General features: G+C 36.3%; 1 protein-coding gene across 9 annotated transcripts in view; it reads right to left on the bottom strand.

Annotated features, from left to right (window-relative positions):
- Positions 1-24,983, bottom strand: part of LOC117215006 (synaptogenesis protein syg-2-like) — a 91,763-nt gene that overhangs the window by 61,144 nt on the left and 5,636 nt on the right. For all 9 annotated transcript variants that reach the window (XM_033461382.1, XM_033461375.1, XM_033461374.1 and 6 more), the window contains exon 2: positions 23,657-24,140. In XM_033461382.1, the coding sequence (XP_033317273.1) occupies positions 23,657-23,714 (58 nt within the window). In that variant the 5' untranslated portion in view covers positions 23,715-24,140. The remainder of the gene's footprint in view (positions 1-23,656; positions 24,141-24,983) is intronic.

Raw genomic sequence — 24,983 nt, 5'->3', positions numbered from 1 at the left:
AGGTTCACAGTGTAACGATGATAACGTTTTTAATCTTACGCGATTCAAGTATATGGAACGGAGATAAGAGAAACACTTGACAGGTCATGAAATGAAGTTTCATAGGTTTCTTCTGTGCACTTGTGCGTTTTTTGTTTCCTTCTCTTTTTTCCTTTTGCGTTAAAACAATGGCAAAGATGTAATTTAGGCGGTGAATATGTGTACAAAGAGTTAAGCAGACTTAAAAGAACAAAAATGAAAGAATGCCAGAGCTAGCGGTATAGAACGAGCAAGTATCCTTTATTTATTCGCAAGACAAATGTAATTACGCGAAGCGAATTAATAACAAATGGCGCGACGACGCAACGCTCGTTATTTTCAACGAAGACGTTATTTAACTTTTAATTTCTTCTTTATTATTTCCGACACAAAAATTCATTCGTAGAACATTTCGGACATTCGAACAAGGAAACGAATACGTTTCTTTTATTTTGACACAGTAAATATATATACACACAGATATATGACGTTTCGTTTCTCTTGTACAAATATTTACGCGTTACAAATTTGAACGTATAAATTAATCCGTTATTTATACAGTACAGTATTTAATTAAGAGAAAGAAAGATATCCATATAATCGATTAACTTTTAATTTATTAAACTTTTTAGGAAAAATCCATGTCAAATTAAACGTTAAACTAGAATTCTCCTATGTTTAAATTAGTCCAACGCTTGTTAGTTTCTCATTTTGTTATTCATTACTCCGCATTAATTTCCAGACTTTTCAGTGTTCAACATTTCTAAAATAATGTAATGTAATTTAAGTCTGAATTATATTACGTTTCAGAGGCGTGTCATACAAACAGAAATTAATTTCGCAACGATCATCGATTATCTAAATATGTAAACTGAAAACTGAAAGTTGAAGCTGTCGAGCAAACTAAAAACGAAGCAGGAGACGAACATTTGTACCACCTAGGTATGTATTACATTCAAGGAAAGTTTAAGCAAATTGTAAGCAAAACATCTAATTAACTAAGATTAGAAGGTTTCTCCACTGGAAATTAGGTATCTGTTAGAGTTTGTGGTTCTGACCGTCAAGCAGAGTTGTAGAAGTAGAGGATCAAGGGTGTCTGCTGTACCTGCTTCCCTTCTACTACTTTCTGCTATATCGTATATCCCAATTGTGTAAAATTTACCAGAAAACACAATCTGCCGACTAAGAATTAGTCAAAATATAATCTAAATCTATTTATTATTACGTGTGGCGCTTTAGGTTTATACTTGCCAAATGTTAACCAAAATTTCGAGATTTCTATCACGCCTCTCTGTATTATGCCTCTATGTATTAACGTTATTGTTTTTAAAAGACAATTAACAATAGGTGGGAAAGATATCGACATAGTTAATCGATAAATAGTCGTTATTATAGAAAATACAATAATTGGATATGTTGCGATATAGAGGTAGCGAAGCGTAGTGTATTATTATATAATGTTGACAGCCGAAGGAACAATAGACTGTAAGTGTAATAGGATAAAATAATTAATAATTACAAGCGTTTCCAATAGGGAATATCATAAATAGAGCCGATAGGTATCACATACCACTATGCTAATTGTAATTAAGACCGGTAATTAGTTAGAATATCTATGGAGTAATTAACTTAAACTTTAAGATCGACTATTAACATTTCTAGATTCTGCATTTAGAATCAAACAGCAATCATGGTTGTTAAATATTTGCTAGAGTTTTCGTAATTGTTAAATAGCGACCACAAAGCGAACGCAGACTTCAAACGATGACTCGAGTGTTCGAGGGCGAACTACATAGTTGCGATCCGCGTGCGGAATAAGAGACGTTAAGCATCGAACTCGCTTCCCAGGTCGAAGCATCCTCGTTTCACTATGTGAATAATGCACGTGCCTATTGACACATCAAGTCTCCTACTCTCTGACTCGCTTATTCGCTTGCTCGCTTGCACGCTTACTGGCTTACTCGCTTACTCGCTTTGGATAAAGCGTCCAAACTTCGTCAATGAACAAGAAGCATTCCTTTTCTTCGTTAATCAAAATCTGACATTGTTGTCAATTAAATGCAACTATCGATTAGCTTTCGGTATTTCGTTACTTTTGCTACGCTCCATATGGTTTAGAACAAATTATCGATAACGAATTTGATATTACAAAAATGCAGATTAAGTAATTACGTGAAAACGATACGGTAAAACAATGATCCAACTTTAAAATGTATCTGTACTTTCGAAACTATTCCAAATAACCTGAATAGCTTTGAAAACAATTGGCATTGACAACATTATACAAAGTATAATTCATCGTTATGCGTAAATCAGACTTTATAACGAACAAGAAAATATGTATCGTGTTTTATCGATACATGCGCATCACCATCTCTCTACTCCCTACCCTCTGCTCTCTAGTCTCTACTGTTGCAACACCGTTACTGTGGCTCAACAGTCCGAACTGTTGCTGAAAACGTAACAGACAAATTGTAAAAGATCAAACGCTTCGGAGCTTTGAAGAACGTACGGTCTAATAACATGGGCAATCCGTCGCATAACAAGTATACATATATATATATATATTTATTTATTTATTTATATTATGGTCAGTATGCAAAGAGAAGGAAGATTTCCTTTAAAAAAGATACAGGTAGAAAAGTAGAACTACAGGAGGGACATGCATCTTTTCACTTAAAAAGAAAAAATATTATCGCGAACATGTAGCGCTCTTTGGGACTTTGAACCATTCATCTCGTTCCTTTTTCATTTTTTCCTCATACCTGTCGTTTACCAGAAAACAGCCGGGCGCTAATAGCGTGAACAGCCTGCATATGATACGTAATTTCCTACATTTCTTCGTCTTACATTTTTATGAATCAAATACCTTGCTTTAAGACGTATAAGGTTGATAGACATTAATCGATAGAATAAACTGTCCCGTTTGATGGTACTAATTGCAACTTACGAGTATAGTTACTAACGAGATTAACCATTATATATATTAAGGATATTTCACGTGGATTTAACATGCCTAATTCTTTCTTAATTCTGAGTTAATGCGATACTGTTTGTAAATACAGTAAAAGAGCATGTTGAAGGAAATAGCTGTGTAGCAAATAGTTTCGTATTCAGCGAGAACGATAAGAAAGGATATTGGAAGATAAATTTATACGAAGCTGATTAATAACAGCGAACAAAGTTTTCTCGTGCAACACAACTAGAAACTCGAAGCAGATAAGTTGCGAAGAAAGGATTCGCAACATTTACGATTCTCCATGTTAAAATATTTCTGCTCTTTCGAAAAGCTGAAGAATCCCGATGCTTTTGTTGCGCTCCCTATCTCTATGAATCGTCTCGTACATTAGAAAGGAGGAGGGAAACGCTGGAGAAAGAGAAGACTTGGTCTTTGACGACAAACATCGCGTTCCACTCCGAAAGCTTTCACCCGTTTTCGTGGCTTTCCGCACGAATCTCTGTACATTGAGCTGCATTCTTGGTATGCATGCATCTTCCTCTGTGCATTGCGGTTTCACAATTCCCCGCCTATCGAAGGAAGATCATATACACAAGCAGGAAGTTATCCTTGATGCAGGGAAGCAAACGGAAAATCGGTGGGCCGCCAGTAACCGAGGGTGTCGATTCATATCGATAAAAAGGGGAGAGGGTACGTTGACATTTATGTATCATTGACATTTATAATATAAAATATAATATAATATAATCATTTCCATGAAATAGAAACGAGAAAATTATGTTTTCTATTTTGTTCGTGCCCGACGATTTCTTACGTTTCTTCGCGTTTCCGATTCATCGTAGATTACAAAAGAGGAGAAGAGCTACAACGAGGACGATAAACCGAGACGACTTTTAAACACCGAATCGATCTCGGTAGAAAAACGTAATGCGAGCTGCCGCGATGATCACAGCCAAAAGGAACATTCGACCTCCTTTTCACATTTTATATATACGATCGTACTGTGACCAAACTCCCACCACCGATAACCAGTTCGCCATTACGAACAGATTTCCTTTTCTTTCGCCCTCTCTTAGCATCCTGGGTACCACTCTTTCTCTGTCTCTCTATCTATCTCTCTATCTGTCTGTCCATTTCTTGTTACCACCCTCTTCCATTGAATTTACAGCTGACGCCGATATGCGTTCCGTACGCGAAAGCGACCGTTTACACCCTGGTTCCTCAACCACCGGAAAACTTCGAGTACCATCGCTCCATTCGGTTCAAGCATTTTCCAAGTATGCAAAAGATCAGATCAGACATGACTGAAGAAACGAGGAACAAATAATAATGAAATATACGTTTACCATTTATCATCGATGAAACGTAAACACGATCGTTTACGTACAGATTATAATGCTTATTCTACACTGATTAAAGCGGCGAAGCTTTTCGAAAGCGGCGAAAGTCGAATCTGACGATAGATCGATCTTCACACAACGATCTCTTTCAACGATCTTGACACAATTTTTCCGGATGCGTTCCTCTTACGTACGTTTAGTGATAATGAATTTCTAAAAAGAAAAAGCCTGGTCCACGCTTTAATATTTAATATTTAAGATGTCTGATTTAATGTGGCATTTTATCTTAGCTAGTAGGTTGAGAATTCCATCGGAAGAGGAAACTTGCGCAAAAGTAGTCATATTTCGAAGCTTGTTTCGCTCGATCGTTCTCGAAAAATGAGTACCCATAGAACGAAAGGACTGTGCAATTTTCGGAGTTGGAGAAAGAGACGAAAAGGGAACGGTGAAAAGAGCGGAAGCTCGAGGAAAAAGCACGGAAGGGCCGAGGATATGAAATAAGGCAAAAGAGATGGCGGGGGTTAAGCGAATGGGACAGGAAAAGATTGGAGAAGCAAACGAGCGAATACGAGAAAAATGGAGAAAGAAAGAGCTGCTGCTGCTGCTGCTGCTGCTGCTGCTGCTGCTGCTGCTGCTGCTGCTGCTGCTGCTGCTGCAACGGAAATGGCTGTACAGAAAGGAAACGTACGACTTCTGCGTACGACATTCGAATTACTGCGCACCAATAACGATATTTATGAAACGCGTTTTCGTACTGCTTCGAGTGATGAAGTATCTATCGTCTATCGGTCTTTAGGGATCCTGGAAAATCGCACCAAGGTACACTTGGAAGCATTCCGATCGGACTTCTCACAGACATCCACGTTTTCTCTTTGGGATTATAAATCACACTGCTCGCGCTGCTCGTCGTTAAACAGCCTGATACGCCAACTTTTGCGACCAGTTATTCTTTAAGTTAATACTTAAATATGATAAGTTTGAATGGCAAGAGATAACGAACGAATGGATATATATGATGCTACTGAGTGGTTCTTAGTTTCAACTCGCTATTCTGTACAGCAAATAATTTATCAACAGATAATTTTGAACGATGGTTCGAGAGGTTAATTTCATCCAACTATGTATTGTTGGAGGATTGTTTTAATAGATCCTAGATTAATCTGGATGATGCTGAAACTCTTGAAAATTCGAAACTTGAATTCGAAACTTGAAAGAACGCTAAATCAAGATTTAAGTATGCTACTTCAAATGTTTCGTAGATAATTTGCAATCGACCTGCTTCTCTACGCTATCGTAAATATCCTTTCGCGCTTCTTCGCTGAATTATGCTTCGGGGAAAGTGGACAATAACCATCTACGACTATCGAGAACGACGAAAATTCGATACAAGTTCTAAATGTACTGCCATAAAGGATTAATTTTATACGGATAGTTTCGGTAAAAGGGCTAAGTGCTGATTAAAATATAGCTTGCCAAGAACGCGTCGTAAGAAATGTTAAAAGAATTCAAGTCGATCGAAGTAAAACATTTACGGTACCGGTTTGCGTTCTGATCGTGAGTCGGATCTGGCACCGAATGTGCTCAGAATACGAGGAGAGGTGAATAACAAACAGGAATTCTACATCGGCGTGAAATTAATAAGCAGATAAATAGATACAATGGACAGTGACGCCTACTAGAGTTGCATCGCGCGGAGGTAGTTTCGAGAAATATGTAACGGAGATGACGACTAGTCGGCTCAACAAAATCGAACAAAATTTTCGGTCCCGATGCAACGCAGCCCTGTACCGCATACATCGATGTTACTAAATTTTCCGCGGTTTATATCCATCCTCTAGGTATCAACAGATATTCATTGATTATATTTTTCAATATTTATCATTATACTTGGATAATTATACACGCCCTTGCTTTGAAAAATGGCTACTAATTCAATTCCGCTAGAAAGTTTTACGGTCCGTCCAATCGGCATACTTATTATAGAACGTTTCTCCGTACGTGATTAATGATTAAGCGTGTTTTTCTAAAAACACTGCTGCGACGGTTTGACCGTTTACTTGTTCAAACGATTTAGCTAATTCGACGGATATTCATCATATAGAATAATACATATGTATGTACATTATCGTATAGGTCGAATAAACGAAAGGAAAAAAGAATGAAACGAAAAGATTTTTTCACGATAAGACGAATTGTACGTGAAGTAAATGGCATTACACGGATCTCGGAAACGATGCAACCGATGCATGCGCATTCAGGTATAATTGACGTTTGAATCGATCGAGAACTTGGGGAAGCAAAACAACACATACGTTTCTGGTTGATCTTGAACGCGTTTTCTGCATATGTAAACATAGAGGAAATTGTGTCAGCAAAGACGGTAGAGGGAAAAGAGAAAGAGAGGAAGAGAGGAAGAGAGGGTGGCTCACTGGTATGAGAAACGACGAAGCTAGTTACCGTGCAAACGAATGACTCGCGACCGCTGTTCCGAACAAGTTCTCGTTGAGTGTGCAGTGCATGCAGCTACTGCGCCGGTACACGTTTTACCTAAGTACGACACACGACATACGTACATACGGAATTTAATTAGTTGCATACTTGAGGTCGCTGTACCTGTACATGATAGATTCTGCCTGACGCGAACTGCCGCGAAACTTCAGGCCTCCGCTATGCTCTCGTTTTCCTTCCATAAAAGCCACTTGACCGTTTACATCGTTCTTTAATTAGCAAGAAAAGCCTTCGATTTTTGTTCAACTTTTCTCCGCGCATTGGTGAACGCTGCGGACTGTGAGAAAACAAAGTGGAACCGGCCGAGTAGGGAAACGAACCAAGCAAAGGGAGAATTCAACTCGAAAGAAGCTGCTTGTTCTTCTACTTGCAAAAATACCAGCTTGCCTAAATTTGTACAGAGCGTTGCGTCTCTAAAATCAATTTTATCGGCTCCGACCGACTAGGGGAAACGATCGGTAGATATTAAAATAGCCCGTTCCCCTTCCCGTTCCAGCTTTCCACTCACTTTGAAGTTAAAGTTATACAGAGAATTGCTTTCAATTGGAAGAGAAAGAAGGCTAAATAGCAAGTCGAGAACAGTATTGATTCAACGGATATATCTGTATCCGTATGTAAGTACGTGATCGCTCTTGGCTTTCTCGCGTCACAGATTTCCGAGGGTTTCGTCGTTTTTTCATTAGCATCGTTAGTCAGTTTTCTCATGCATAGTATATTCACATATTAAGATTGCTGTGAAGTGATAACGTATGACATATCCGATTTCGTTGTGAGTTTCAATTGCAATTTTCTGAAACTTGCCTTTATCAAAATTATCATTTTATATATCGTTCCTAGACCTAAGAACTTTCTGCCTGCTGCGAAATTTTCATTCTTTCACAATTTTCTTTCTTTACGCCTCTTCTTTAGCATTCAGTGAGATAAGATTTGTTCCAAATCGAACGTTTTACAATGTTACGACCCAATACGTGCATCAAGTAGGTACGTACATGTTTGAAAGCTATCACTGCTGAAAAGTGACAATTTTTGTTTCATCCGTAAATGCTAGATACTGGGTATCCATGTAGAACTTTTCAGCGTTCGTTAGATCGTAAATATAAATACGTTGTCCATTGGCACAGGCTCTGATAACAACTCTGAAACGTTTAACATACACCCAGCTGTATATTATGAGAACGTTGTAAGTATAAGAATATATATGTAACCGATTGCGTTGAACACATCCCAATTATAATTTAACGAAAAGTGCAATAATGTATAGTACGAAGCACTGTAATAACGATAAATGTACAGGCTGACCTGCATAGCAGCTTATGGGTGTGCTACGTGAATGCTATGGGCAGGTTAATTGCACTGATATTCAGAGATGGTTCCATGGGTGGTCTGACCGAATCGCTCCGTTCTTTATCTCGCAATATCATGTAGAACAAGTATATTATGTTTTATCGGTAGAACTAGCATCAGAGGCACTGTTTAAACACAAAACACGTAACTGCGATTCAAAAGTTCAAATACGATACGTTATTATGTTCCGTCTTGTTAGGATGTTAAACTTGTAATAAAAAATAAGTTCTTTATACACTATTACTTATATGTGTATTCAATAAATAACGTGTTTATGTGTGTGTGTGTGTGTGTGTGTGTGTGTGTGTGTGTGTGTGTGTGTGTGTGTGTGTGTGCGTCTATCTATTTATTACTTGTTTATTTATACAAAAGGCATATACACGTGTATATGAAATTTAATTGTTATAATTTTAAGCGTTTTATTTGCACGACTTCTGTTGCCGTACTAAATGATATTAATTTCTTTTTAACACACAAGACATTCCAGCATATTCTGTGCTAATTAAATCGTTAAATAGTCGAAATTCAATTTCACAAGACTATTAAGGGTAAAATTGTTCAATCGTATTTTCTAATTCAAAATGATTTCGCAGTTGGCTGAACGAGATTCGTTTTCATCGCGTTCTGATTACAATAAAATTCCTTTGTGCAAACTAATTGGATCGAACGTGAAAGCAAAGTTCATCGATTAAAATTGTTTGCACTTTGGAAAACCATGTAGTTGTCGTCGGAAAGTTGCTAGAGAAATGGCTGATTAATAGTGAAACTCTGGCTACGCGTACTACAAGACCCAATAACTATCGGTTTTTGTTCGCGCGTCGATCATTCCTCTCTCCAGAAGCATCCACGCAACTACTTGCCCTTCTTAATTAAGGATTGCTTAATACGATATCTGTAAATAGTTTTATATTTTCATTCAAATGTATCGTAATATATTTACTAGTAGTAAACAATTTTGCGTAAAGTAATCTCTATGGATCAGACACGGAATAACCATGATATGCAATTGTGTGTTTAATCGAGTGTTTGTATGTAAATCGAATAATTTCCATTTATACCCTATGCGAACAACGTTTAGCTGACAGAGCCAAAGATATCCGACGAATGGAAAAGAACACGTGCAAGACATTAAACGAACACTGACAACGAATCGACACAGACACTCTATCTGATTCGTAGATGAGACGACATTATCGTACATTTGAATGTTCGATAACGTCGAGATACTGGAAATTAGTAGATTGGATCAATTACTATAAAATAAGTGTTGATAAAATAAAACGGGTTTAGCTGCGGTATATACGTTGGCGCGTGGTCGATCGTTACCGATTGTATCGTTCGGGATCGAAACCTTTAATTTCTTTAACAAATACAACCACGAAAGAGTTACCGTCACGACATCTTGGAAAAACGAACGAGTGAAACTTTTGTCGATGAAAGCGGGTGCGATTGTGTCGAGAAGAAAGGAATAAATTGAAACACGATAGTCCAATGCTGAAGTAACCGCGTCTAGGATAGAGTAAGGGTATAGAGAGAAAAAGAGAGAGAGAGAGAGAACTCAGTAAGTAGCCTCCGACAGAACTCGTGCCAAACAATTTGCAATGCTGAAGCGAAAAGTTGTCGAGCTTTACTGCAAGGAGGGTTTCTCACGAGGCCAACGAATAGAACGAGTTTGTCTTCGCCGTTGCGAGAAAGACGAAAGAGAACTGCCATCAAGCAGACGAACCAACTGGAAACTGAGGAACGAAAGAAGGAAAAGATTAACGAAACGAGGGTCTATCGAGTAATTGAACTGTGCTTTACATAAAATCGAGAGAGGCAGAATGTATCTTTTGTTCCTTTTACTCGATCGGTTTACCTTCTTTTCCATACTTTAACCTTTTCCATTAGACTTATTTATATTACCGGGAACACAAGTTGCTTTGCATATTAGAAATTCTAAACAGGCGCTACTCCCTTCCGTTTCTAATTGTAAGCTGGAAAAATAATAGCCAACAACTAAAAGTTTTCCAAATCGATTAAATATTTCATCGGAATATTTGATGTTGAATATTGAAAGCAACGCTGTTCGATTGTTGTTAGAATTGTATCGTATCGATAAACGATCATATCGTAACACTATCTTAACACTTAACGCGATCAAAATATCAGGATATTTGCTCGATTAATATTACGATCGATCGATCCTGCTAATAACAAAAATTAAAATGTTTCGGTTTGTTAGCATAAAAAGTTAAAAATGGATCAAATTGTTTGAAAATTATAAGATTTCTATCGTCGATTAAGGATTATTCCGACTCTCGATTGGAATATACTACCGTATTATATACTATGATGCCGCTAAAGCATATCTTTGCGGGTTGTTCGTGTGATTGCCAATCTCTTCTATGCTCTATCCAATTCGTTCTTGTATTCTCATTCGGATTATCTTCTTGTGCTTTTTCATAACAATTTTTGTCTTACTCCAAAGTTTTCTATCTTCCGTTCGCGTATCGTGTTGTGACAATTTGGCAAAGATACGTGAAAATTTATCTTCTACTTTTATTTATTATATATATTTATACGTATTTAGCGAGTAAAAGAGATAGGCTGTGTGCAGAAGAAAAGAGATCGTTTTAATATCGATATACGTACTTTACTCGCAATTACAATAGAAATGGTTCTTATAGTTCGAATATACAGCATGGTTGTTTGTAAAGTGGTTTCTTCGATGCATGGTATGTGTCAGGTAACGTTTTCATGGGGCAAACATGTGCATGTGCAAACGATCTGTAACAGCCAAGTCACTCGTAAAGCGTAAAGGACACAGTGATGTAGTTGCGTAGAAAAATAGTTTAGCGGCTGGAATTGCTACGCTTGTGTAATAAAACGGTTGCCACTTTCCTGTGTAATTTTTCCGGGCGCAATGAGTGCCGACAACGCGGAAATTCGTTGGTTAACGTCCTGCACTGCGGTAGTTTGTAACGCGAAATTATTACAACAATATGTCTAGATCTCGGAAGTGACTTCAGAAAAATACGCAAAGACAAAGGAAACGTTGATTAGTTCGTCGAATAATATTTGCATTAATTTGCAGCGAAACAAGGGAAGCTAGTTACAAGGAAAGTATGAGGCAGATGAGTAACGTTTACAGATATAAACTTGAATTTCAAGAGCATCGTTGATGCCACCGCGCAATGTTTAAGAAACATTAATAGAAAATTAAACGTGTAATCTTGCAGTCGAGTTTCAACAGCGTTTCGATTATCTGAAATAATTAGAATTAAATGGTGTACACTCAAAGCAATCAAATATTTTTTATTAAATGCCGTTCTAATAAAAAATCTTAACTCCTTACAACATCGTGTAATTACTAAATACATGAATCGCTACGATACAAAGAACACTATATTTTTAACACTTTTGAATACTTTACAATAATTATCGATAGGTAGAACTGGCAAAGCGAGAAGAATACATTTTGACCTAGTTGTGTTTCTATACTATATAACCTTTATTTACATCGATTAAACATTAAAAACTGTTTCTACAATACAGGTTGACCTATTTCGACCTATCGTTGCAAGTATTTCAAAAAATAAACCGTGTAGAAAGAATGCTTTTACAGGTATGTACATGCATACGTATGTAAAGTGCAAAGGAAGCATTATGAGATTAAAGATTGGATGTATTAAAGTCAGCTATAGATCACATATATAGAGTCATATTATTTTTAATACATTACGTGATGCAGTTTGTTATTTCATACGGATAAGTATTGAACAGCTTGTACGGGTCAATCATTGATTAGTTTAGGACAGGAGGATTATCTTAATCTTACTACGATACAGTCTCGATGAAATAATGATGATTGACTGGATAGACGAGTAAAATAGTGCGAATTGAATTGATTCGTTTAAGTAATTCGACATACTATCAAAAAATTGTACTGTAAAAATAAAGGATTAGAGAAGAATTTAGTTAGAATCGAGTACCTAGCGCATACAGCCTTGAATTTAATAATATCTTTCGCGATTGTGGAATATCTTGTCTTTTAATCTAACTCGTCACATGTTACATTAAAACTTGCGTTGCAACATTGTGTTCAAATCGGTCATCAAATCCTTATTTACATCGTACGAATAAATCATTTGAAAAGCGTGGAGAAGTAAATGCATACTGCCGTTTATACACTCGGATATATTGTACAAACAATTTACTGGTACATTTGAATTTCTTCTAGAAGAGTAGGAAATGGTTCTGTCGCAAAACGTTCACACTCGCGGCAATGCACTGTATCTTGTAGAAATCGATAGAAATCGTTTGTAAGTAATCATCGTTCAAGAATTATCGATAATTGTACAAATAATAAAAGAGATAGCGAAGATAACGATACCGATGAACAAATTTAAACGGATTTGTTTACAGAACGAACAGACTTTTCAAATCATCTTCTAGTACGTACATGTGTATATCGTATATGTATACGGATACATGTAAATATATACGAGGAAAATTAGAGAAATTAGAACTAGAAAAAATGATTTAAAAGGGACTTGAGGATAGAAATCCTTATACAGCACAGTATATAATAAATAAATAAATAAATAAATATATATATATCGATATCGATCGATATAGTTTTTCATTTATTTGAAAAATCACCTGTTTACTAAGAAACGTTCACAACTTTTTCTATATCATCCGTACTCGTATTTGCACGTAAGAAGTATTCAATATGATATAAATTTTTTTCAAAACTAAGAGGTCACAATCGTTATCTGTTAATCTCCGGTTTAAGTTCTTGCTGTTATCAGCAGAAAGCTGACCTGCCCATATTTTTCATCCACTTCAGTTTAACTTTTATACCGTTTCTCATTTTCTGGAATTATCATATATGAATTCATTCTCGTCTCATTTCCACTTGATTTGCACTCCATACCTTTAAGCTTCTTTTTTTCAATCTATTCCGCATTATCGCGCTTTAATCTAGTACATTGTTCTCTGTTCTCGTAATCAATGCTTTCCGCGCTTCGATAGATTCTCCCTTCTGCGCCTGATCTTTCCAACGTTTACATTTTTTAAAACTTTTAAAATATTTTACTTTGCCCGTTTCTAACATATTCTGACACGGAATATCAATCTTCTTTTTTTGCTATTCTTTCACAACGCATGTAGGATAGAATCTCCTATGATGGATCAAAAATGTCGTCGTTTTACGTAAAAGCGAAGTAACATTTAACGAAATAAAATACGATATTATAAGGACGAAAGAAAAGGGACACATGGCATAGCTGTCGCGTAATGCCACATTCGTTTCCTCTTTTTCGTCGCGTTCCGTCTTCGTTCTCTCATCGACTCAAAATTTCACATATCTTCGCGTTCGTCCATCCTTACACGCATTCGCACGTTTCACGTCTCCGAAGATGACCGAAGACGAGTATATACATCGATAGAACCATCGTTATATCCGAATAATTTCATTAGTATGTACATACATAGTACTTGCATACTTTTTGACGTACTCGCTATCAAACATGCCTTTATCAGTATCATTTCATACCGATCACTTTGTTTAACCTTTAACGGTACTTCATATTTTATATGATCCGAAATACTTTTGCTCGATTTGAGGCGTCATGTCGGTTTGGATCGAGTTTTTTCCATGAATACCAAGACGCCTATTTTTCTCTTATATTTTCGAGAGATCCTCCCTAGTTGCTCTTCTTACAAAATTGAAACATTTTATTTTATTCGATTTTATCCATCCAAATGCATAATCGATCATTAAAGAAAAGAAAAAAGAAAAGTTAAACTGTCGGTTATCAAATTCCAGTTAACGCTAATCTTTAAGAGATAGATCAGTTTTGCTTTTTTTCGAAAAGCAAGACGCCCGATTCTTCAAAGTGACAGTGATTTATTTTAACTTTGTAGCTTAAGTCTAGATGCGAATTAAACGTAGATATACATGTATATGAATTCTGGTTTGCGAGATTAAGTGCGTGTATGTGTATGTACCGATGGCTACAAATTGTTAGTAATCGATTTGAATCCCTGGTAATCGAGATAACGCTAAGTAACGTATGGCAGTGGAAATTCATAGATCGAAGCTACATCATACATACTATATACATACATACAGACTGTATACATACATACATACAGACATACATATATCGAATCGACAGAATTAACTCCAGTAACCGTAACAGGACCACGTGCGTGTTTCGAGTAGTAGTCTGTTCTAATTCTAAGTATCGTAGAAGGAACGTAACTAGCATACATTAGAGCAAATCGATTTGTCCGGAGAACGTGTTTGTCAAAGACACGAAATACGTTCTTATTCGTATTATTAGACGTTTTAATAACCGACACGTCCACTATAGTCGTATTTCACAGAACAATCGTCGTACTTTTGTTCGCTTAGACGAATCCTATCGTATAGAAGACATTGGGCATATTTATCGTTTCATACTCCGATGGATTTCGATGAGACTGATTTGGTTTCAAATCAATATCGATATCAAATAGCATTAACGCATCGATAACGTGTGCGAAAGTTTGTAACTTTATGGTGTGTTTAGATATAATAGATAAAGTAATAGTTGCTCATGCAGATAGCAGTGTATCCGATGAATAGAAAAGGCGAATGTCAGTTTTTAAGGATGAGGCGAATTTTATGAGACGAATGACCGAAGAAGTAACGAAAAAAGTGGTGACAACCAGAGCTATACCATGCTACAAGGTATAATCCGTAAGGTTTTAGGTTGGTGAAAGAAATATAGCGAGATAGCGAAATCGGGCATCGAATTTTACGTGTTTGAACATCTTGACGAGGGAATTGACAGAAACCTGAGAAAATAAGGGCTGCAAACCTCAGTCAGAGACGCACCAAGTGTACAGTATCTTAACTTTGATTCGGTCTATCGAGAGGCAGGATATTGCGCAAAATAAAATCCTTGGTGGTACTGTATCGATCGGTGTCGATGCTTGATTACTTGTAACTTTAACCGTGAAGAATATCTTTGTATACCGGAGATTTCACGAATTCGTAATATCAATTACCTAAATTACTTTCTATCACAAGTACTTATTCGCAACGTAGAGACGAAGTTTTATGGCCATTGCGTACTAAGAAAGGTCAACCGTATCGACAAGTTTTAAGTAACAGTATCGTTGCAGTTACGATTTTATGTGTATGCGCCGTTTAGCTTTACGCTGACCATTCATCGTCCAAGGTAGAGCTGTTGGGACATCGTTGGTTTGGAATCGGAGGAAAAGTCCAAGACACGACGACCCTCAAAACCGTCCAGTCAGACTCATCGTTTAGCCAAGTCTTGTCGCGTCTCTTTCTCGGCAATAAGGCCCGTGACAAGCAGCGCGGTTGTCACGTAGAAAACACAGGAAATCACGAAATTAACAAATCATCGGTGATCTCCTCGTGTCGTAGTTCGAACGTTTCGCAAGTAAGGTAAAGGACTCGGACTTTAGATATGATCAGACGTGGCTATACCGTTACCATCTTGTTATTGTTTCGATGGATGTTTCGTCTATTACTGTTTCCGAGTCTGTAACACGATAGTAGGCAGAGAAACACCAACAACAACAAGAGGTATACGATAGCAGAGACTTTTTCGAAGAGAGCACGGAACGAGAGAAAAACTTTGTCGGAGAGACACCATTGCCAAGTACAATAATTAAAATAGAAGCGAAAGAAATCGTTATAATTTAATAGAATTTAACTTGCTTACATTATTTCGATCACCTTGTATGACGCAAGAATCGTCTTTTTATTCCGTCATTTAGCCTCGCGTGATATCGCGTTCTAGAGCTACAGGTCACTGAAATCCTCTAATCATGCTCTATTCTATCGCGAATAAAGAACATAGATAATTATTTAGAAAGCTATCGCCATCATAGGTTTCGATGATTTTTTACGATCTTGTCGAGGATATGATTCTGAACAACTTTTTTCTATACATGTAACCACCGCTTGGGACTTAGATACCAAGGTATTCGTAAAACTCTGCCTATGCAAAAAACCACTACAGCGAATTAGTATTGACCGGATAAAATGATCTAACCTAAACCTAACTCTTGTCTTTTCTTTATAGTATATTATAAACATAAACGTAAGTTGGGTGAGCTTGGTTATTTCGCGGATCCTTAGGAAGAAAGTTCGAAACTGCAACGCGCAACTGCATACACGGGGCGCTAAGAAATGTTTGTTACAACTGAATTAAAAGTAAATATCATCCATGTTTGAGCTTGTTGATTTATACAGATAGCAAGAAAGATCTATAGCGAAGTAACATTATCAAAGAAATTGCTTACAGTCCCGTATACTCAATTTATGAACGAGATTTTCCCACAGGCTGTTCGTTTAGACGCCTAAAGTATGATACAAAGATAAAAAGATCGATGACTGATGGATGTAAACAGATCGTCAAGCGGCGAACGAAGCGGCAAAACGTGTCGATTATACCTGTGACTGTGTCACGGATACACGCATATGGGCAGGATTCAATGTGCCGTAAAGGCAGTATTTCGCGAATATCCCGGTAACTAGGGTCGAGCAACGGTCACGTGTATGGGAAAAGGTCGTTGTCGTTCAGAATTATGCTCTCGGCAACGAAATCATCGGAATCATAGGAATTGTCGGAATCGTCGGAATCGTCGATGAATGAAAAATCATCGAAATCAGTGGCGAGGGGAGACTACCAAATAATTACCGTAATCTAACTCTGTGCATGCGTGTAAAAAGATTACCGTTTGATTTCAACGGTAAGCGTTTTCGCATTCATTAAATTAACCCGTTTCGAATTTTATACGTTTATCGTGGTTGGTGATGCCGATAAAAAAAATAGACATCGTCTATAATAACAGTTTATATAGTAGCTTTAAACGATAATCAAGGACTAATATCTTTATGTTAATAAACGTTGCACGCTACCGTTTGTGATTCGATAACATAAATCTGAGGAGCAACAAAGTACACGTATTGTATACTGTATACGAAGACAAAAGCACAGTCGCGACTCGAACGTTATTGATAGCCGATGTATTAAATAACATACACAAATCCTTTTATAAATCTTGAGATCATACTGTAATTTCAATATGGCACGATAAGACGAACGATTTCGTTATAAAAGAGTGCAAAATTATCAATGGTGTATTAAAATTATATTATACATACATTATATACATCAGTTTATATACATACGTAATACGTTGCGTACTTTCAAAAGCCTTTAAGAAAGAGATATCTGTAAAATACGATCTTATATTAATCTCTATTGCATAGCAATATACTATTGAAAGAAATTCAGCAAAGCATAAATTTACAAGAAACGCGCAAAGACTAATAAATTACAAGTCACTGTAGTAATAAGATCATTGTTTGAAGCAACGGTAGAGATGGCGTAGTGTCACGCGACATTCGAAGGTAACGGTCGCTGTCCAAATATGCATAAGGATAACGAATATGTAGTTCCCGCCGGGCATTAAATATCTAGCATAGTGATTACGGTTAAGTTATTAATTAGATTATTAGATCAAGTTTTAGAATATTTTGTAAGATCGATACAAGCGACGAATCCACGTGGACAAACAATTACATTTTCTGGCACGTTGAAGGGAATGATGACTGCCGCCCCGTAATACAATACTGCACAGTATTGGATACACCGATCTACGGAACAAGTAGAGTCAGAACTCGGTATTCTTGCTGGTAACAGCTTCCAGATACCTGGATTAATGCAATAGAGGGTAGTTGGGATTAGAGGCAATCGGACGGGTGCTTCACGTAGTTACCTTCTGGCAACGAGGCCTGCTAATTCCTAAGATAACTCTTTGGCAAGTGATAGCGAATTAAATACTATGTGCCAAACTTGAAATATTAAAGATCGTCGATTTAGAAAGTACTTTTCGGATTTTGCAAATGAAACGTTTTCCGTTCGTCCTTACACTGTGAAAGGCGTATGCAAATGTATCTTTAATTCGAAATAATTTCAACCTATAGAGCTCGGATAGAGCATCGTAGCGCGTTACAAAATGTTATAAATTATTATACACCTTCATTATAATTGAACAAAAATTATGCTGTAATTTTCATTGTTGTTTAAGAATGAAATAAATTTGATGAAATTTGATGAAATTTGATTAAATATGATATACGTTAAAATGTTACGATGTAATGATATCTGTATTCGTTAAATGAAAAGTCATGTTTGATTAAAGCTTGAAAATTGATTACGGCTTTAGAAGACATTTCGAATTCTGTGTACATTAGGAGAAAATGAACATTCAGCCCAACTAAACAGCCCAATTCGAGAAAACGCTCGCGAAACGCCTGATTTCTAATTCGTTGGAATTTGCAAATGCAAACTTACGATGCTAGTTTTGAAAAGCCGCTACACATTGCGATACGATGTGCGATAATGCGCGTGTTGAAAATTAATTGAATCCAGGATGATTGTTGCGAGCTAGAGCTTTTAGTTTTTGCACTACTTTAGTTTTTGTACAATGATAAGTGACTTACAGAAGAAGCTCTGGTGGTAATTAGTCAGAATCTTTCCCGTCTCGTTAAACCTATCAGAGTATCGTTTCTTTGCCCAAGACGGACCAGTCGATTCCTTCGCAAAAACAATTGTTCGTAAAGAACCACTATTTCGACCACTGATGCAAGATCGAAAAACCACTAGTGCAAAATTTCTTCCTGCAATTCGACATTCTCCCCCTCCCTCTCTTTCTTTATTATCTTCGCTGATTTATGGCGATCCATATATAATAAATAACAATATATATATATACACGTAATAGGATAAAAAGAAAGAGAAAGAGAACTAAAGTTACAACAGTAACATTTTCAGCGATAAGCAAATGTATACTATTACTTTGTTTATTAAAATAACTATGTACAGTAATGTGTACATGTAGTAGCAACGTGTTCACAGTATGAATTCATTTCTTGATGCTTTTATTGGTAAGTACATATGTATTTCCATATATGTGTATATAAACTGCATGGATGAAAATTCCGGTCACATTCTTTCCATTGTATTGCTTTAAATTGTACATTTTATATTCGAAATATATTACACTATAGCTAGTTTCAACACAGATCGTCGATAATACTGTGATTTGATTCTGCGTTTAATCGCTATCTAGACATGAAAATGGCACAAGACTATTTACTTGTAGTAATTAAATATTACGGCAAATGTATCATATGTATATGTATGTACAAGTAACACTATCGACCAAATTACTTATTTTTATACCGAAGGTATTAAAATTTGAATTAAATATTTGGTCAGATTTTATTATTACATCGTTTGTGTTAATCCGAGCATAAAGGAATTAAATCTGTTTTATTTATTTATTTTATACAATTAAAATAAATAATTGATTGTACATAAGATATTAAATTAACGATTTAAGTAGAAAGAGGGCATTATCAAGGTATTCGTTAAAATGAATACAGAATAATAGATAACTGAATAATAGATAATGAATAATAGATAACTGACATTATCTAGCGACGGAAACGCATGAATTCAACGTCAGCTGACAGTAAGAACATATGGCGATCGATTAAGATCGCTGCGCGTCAACCGAATTAATTAAATTCGTTATATCGATCGACAGATGTATATCGTGATGAGTGAAGTCATCACATAGAATTATATTATATTATAGTATAGTAGATAGCGTAATGGCTGAAAATTTATGAATTACCATAGCAAATATATTCTATCGGGGAATATGCAAATATCAAATGCTTCGAAATCAACACGATTCTAGTTTCGTCTCGTACAAATTTACGTTTAAACGGAAAAGACACAAAGATATAACGGTACTATTATAACGGTATCATGCTAAATGTCAATTTTAGTAAACAATGCTTGCGTACATTGAGCGCAATGCATTCCACTTCGAAGCGTGAATGCGATGCGCACAACTTGTTCTCAAAGTAAAATGACACAAACGTTAAAAGCATTGATACAAAAATGTTCTAACGCTGCTAGCAATCTCATACGTCCCACTGACTCGTACACTTCGTGCACACTAGCGAACGTGTGCGTGTCTACTTTTCCAAAAACATGACCATAGCCCGTCATACCTAGTCGATATTATAAAAAAAAAAAAAAAAAAAAAAAAACAGCTACAATAAAACACGCCAAAACCGTTTCCAAAACTAAACTTTCGACATTTTAGCGTAGACTACGTTCGTTATCTTGATGTTCCATTTATAATTGCAACGACCTAATCACTTCTTAATAAAGTCATGCCTAATCACTGTCATGTTATATATCGTTTTATTTTGCTAAACACTATCAGTACTAATTGCGGAGACTTTTAAATATTACAGGGTGATATTAAACTTTGTCAAACTAGGAAATTCGTCTATTTTCACCAGCATATTTGCCGTTGCGATGCATGCACGATACGCGTGTGATACAAAATTTCGAAAATTATCAAACGCTAGGTGAAATTTTACTCTTTTTGGGCATATTATACGAGTAAAAGGAAACGAAAGAGAGGAGATAAAAAACAGAATGCAACCTCGAATGTTGCAGTATTGTTCAAAGCCTCGTCATCAGCCCGAGGAAGCATCGCAAAGCTCTCGACAGTTTCAGCAAAAGCTGTTTTCACGTATGTACGTAGTGTACGAAGCTACGGGTGAATCTATCCACGGCCGTATGGGAACCGTAAACTGCACGATCCATTGGGGTGGACGAAAGAAACAGAGGGTGCACGAGTAAAGGTCGGTGACGCAGTAACGCCACAACTCCCTACGTACGTGTCCCTACACGTAGCACATAATTTGCCGACCACGCCTCGATGCTTGTGACTACAGTGTGAGTGCGTGCGTATGTACAAATTCGCATGCACTCGTCGACGCAAACACGCGTGCGACCTCGATTCGATTGCACGTAAGGGTCTCGCGACGCACAACAGCAACAGCCTAGGGTTGCGTCTCCGCTTGCGTTAAAACAAGTCGAAGAATAGGCGTGACAAAATCATTGACTTTACAATACGATCTACGAACGTCGTATGTATCGATACGCACGTATAATAAGCACGTACTTGTCGCCAAATGTGAATAGTGTTTGGGAATAGTTTTTGCCAGTGCAAACAAAATGACGGAACTCGAGAAATTCATAATATCTATTTGTATACATGTATGTACATACTATATATAAAATACATCTTATACCGGCTTGGGCTGTTATATTTTATTGTATCTATCAATTTATTATCGCCTAAAAGATGGTCTGATTGCATCGTGTATTGATTTGTTTTAATCAAAATGGCGATATTTGTACTATAACGAAGCAAAAATTGTAAAAGTTTCGTCTTTCATCGATTCAAATGGCGTCTCATCGATTCTCACTCCCACCTTACAATATCTTACACTGCTGTGTAATTTGATAGCGATTTCGATTGTAAGAATTGGTGGAGATTTTGTGACCCTTTGAATTGCATTTTCCGAGGCATTACCGATTTAGTATACCCACTCGAGTAGTGTATAAGAAACCTTGCTAATAAAAAAATTACGAAAGGAGGACGGCCAATCGAAAAATATAGTATTGTAGTTAATGAAAGTTTACTATTGCTCGACATGTCTCGGATAATATCCATCTTCTTTTTTATTTTATCTCATTTAAGTGAGTATCACTAATACGCACCTACATTCGCGTATAAAATATAAGCAGTTGAATCACCGTTATTTATTGCATAAAGAAATTCTTTTCTTTTCTTTTTTTTTTGTAAATCCAATTGCGCTTTTCGTAATAAACATTATTAATATTTATTTATGGAGATTCAGTCCTTTTGTTTTTCCGGTCGGAAGAGTAGCATTAAAATGCACGAGAAACGCGAATATTACTTTTCGGAACAAATAGCATCGTTTTGATTTTCATAAATCCCATTGAATTACACTCCTTCTTTATTACGTGCAACAGTTTGTAACTACATATATCTACTACGACAACGTATATATCTAAAAACATAAGTGAAAGTAAATTATAAAACAACGGAACGACGATCTGTGTGTGTGTGTGTGTGTTTTAGATCGGCACGATGCGACGGAGCGAGAAGCATTTTAAAAAGAAATATTTTTATGAAACATATCTGTATACGTTTCGTATCGTATGGTGGGCAGATACAACGAAAGATCTGTATCACGGCTTGCTCTCATTTGAAAGTAGATAAGGTTTTCATCAACTCGTTTAATTCTTCGTTATTGCGCCCTACTTTATTACAAAAGTATTATTGGACCTATTTTATTACAAAGCAAGTTTCAGAGAGACATTCATTTTCTAATTTCTATTGAAGTTTGATGTTCTATATTATATTTATATGATATTTTATATACATACAATTAACTCAAAATATATTCATATTTACCTAAAACTAGAATTTCTTTCTGTCATTGGTAATTTATTGTGAAATTTAATATTGCGCCTGTTTAAAAGTTGCAAGATATGCGAGAACTCGTATATGGTTATCGATAGTTTTAAAATTCTTAACAATTTGTATGAACCTAATCTATGTTTACAAACGTGGTAAAATACGATAGTAAAATATGTATGATACGTATATAAAACAATATGCCTAGGTGCGCTAATACACAGCCTAGTAAAAGAAATATGAAGTTGGCATTATTTTCGAGCTACTGATTCATCATATAAATGGCTTAATAATATGTGTGTAAAGATAAGATACAGAGATAATGTTCGGATCTTTAGACGAAAGGGGGTGAAAGAAACCTGTATATACAGAATAATATAGGAAAAAACCCGTTTCGTTTATATTTGCTAGATTATGCGTATAGGTTATATATTGAATTTTGTACGAAAAAGTAAAATTCGTTGACCGTAGATAACATAATAACGAGACATTTTAACACTTTTACAAGCTCGAGTTCAACGTATGAATATATGTAGATTCAGAGTTCAGAGGTAACTTTCTCAAAGGATCTCGAAGCGTATCGATCGGACTTGGAAATTCTTTTCTGATTTCTAACCATAGATGCTTTTACCTTTTCGTCATGAATACGCACGCGATACGTACTCGTATATGTAGTTTCATCGAATACAGACTTTTGTGGAGCGAAGCCTGTATACGTGTACGCAAGACTGAAGATACTTTGAAATTTTGATCGATAATTTCCAGAAACGTGATGCGATCTTGGATGAAAATGAGGGTACTTGATTCGTACGAACTAATCACGCAGGTAATATGGTCGCATGGGTCACATCATCTGTTCAAGAGTTCATCCGTTACAAGGTACAGCTGCAAGATTCTGTTAAATAGGGAAATCACAAATCCTTGACCATTTGTCTGTTACATATTCGTAAAAATAAATGTACGTGTGTATGCTCTATATCTTTTGACAACGAACGTCCCATTGTTACACCTTGACCGTAGAAGGCAATGGCAGATTCGAAATTGGAATGAAAATATGTATAAAAATATGAATGAAAATCAGACTAACCTTGAGCGTAGACAACACACAAAAAAGCGACGACGGTGGCGAGGACGTGACACCACATTATTTTTCCTTTTTTTCACTTCTCTTCTTGAACACACCCCGTTTGCTTCTTTCCCCTGTATCCAACGTTGTTTCACTTTCCACGCGAGCTCACGAATCTGTCGGTTTCTTTGCGCAAAAGAGAAGGACGCACTGTGTTTTAATCGTGTTTCCGACGTATCGCGTGCCGGTTAATCGACGGGGTTTGTTTCGACCAGGCCGTAACTCGATCATTTAACGTCACGAAAGATCCTATATTCACTCATATCACCCGCCGTTCACGTTTCGTAAGATTTCCGCTACACTGTTTTCGTTTCTTCTTTTACTGTGCTATTTCTAGAATTCCCCACTAATAAACAATCGGTATTTTTAAGTAGTCACCCGTCGCGATTCTCACTTTCGCGCGATTCTTCGGGAAACTCTCCTCGACATACTCTGTTTCTGCATTCTGGAATGTAAGTAACGTCACATATCAGACTTGGATAAACAAAATTATAATTAGATTTTTATCAAAACGATATTTAACATTTACTAATATTACAACAATCTTGCTAAATATTAAAGCAGTATACGAATACGATGCAACAATTTATTCGTAAAGCATACATGGTCACTGTGTATCTTAATTCAAAATAATACACTACGAAACGAAATATGCTTTGTATAAATTCGACGGTCGAAAAAGATTACTTGATGCGAAAATCACACCATGTAACATTCCGAATTTACTTATATATTACATAATAACTAACAAAATTACTTATAGTATTGTGTAAAAGGATTACATACATGGCATGTATAACGTATGTATAACGTAAAAACGTATCAACCAAGATTCAAAAGAAAAGCTCTTTCGAATGATCTCTATTACAACACTTTAACGACAGCTTGTGTATAAGTTATGAAACGAATATATTTAATTGATAAATACGTATATTCGTACGGCCGGTAATACGTAAACAGCATAACTTTCTTGTACGATTAATGCGCCAAACACATGACGTAACTCAATGGACGAAAGTCTATTGGAATTAAATGCGGAGAGATGACGAAATTATTGCGCCGTTATGACTGATTCGACAAGGATATCGGTTATTTCAGAACGCTCTGACTTTTTTCCACGAATGCGATCGCAGCAGTTTATCCCGCGTTGAGAAAAGGTATTGAATGCTTTTGAATTTTAAAGATCACGGTATTCTCGCAGATATATTACGCTAGAACTATACACACCACAATTACGTCGATAAAACAACAAAGATATTTCCAATCATCTTCTATCAAGACATGATTC

The sequence above is a fragment of the Bombus bifarius genome, unplaced genomic scaffold, assembly GCF_011952205.1.
Source record: "Bombus bifarius isolate JDL3187 unplaced genomic scaffold, Bbif_JDL3187 scf7180000009306, whole genome shotgun sequence".
Taxonomy (NCBI): domain Eukaryota; kingdom Metazoa; phylum Arthropoda; class Insecta; order Hymenoptera; family Apidae; genus Bombus; species Bombus bifarius.
This window is presented reverse-complemented; position numbering and strand designations above follow the sequence as displayed.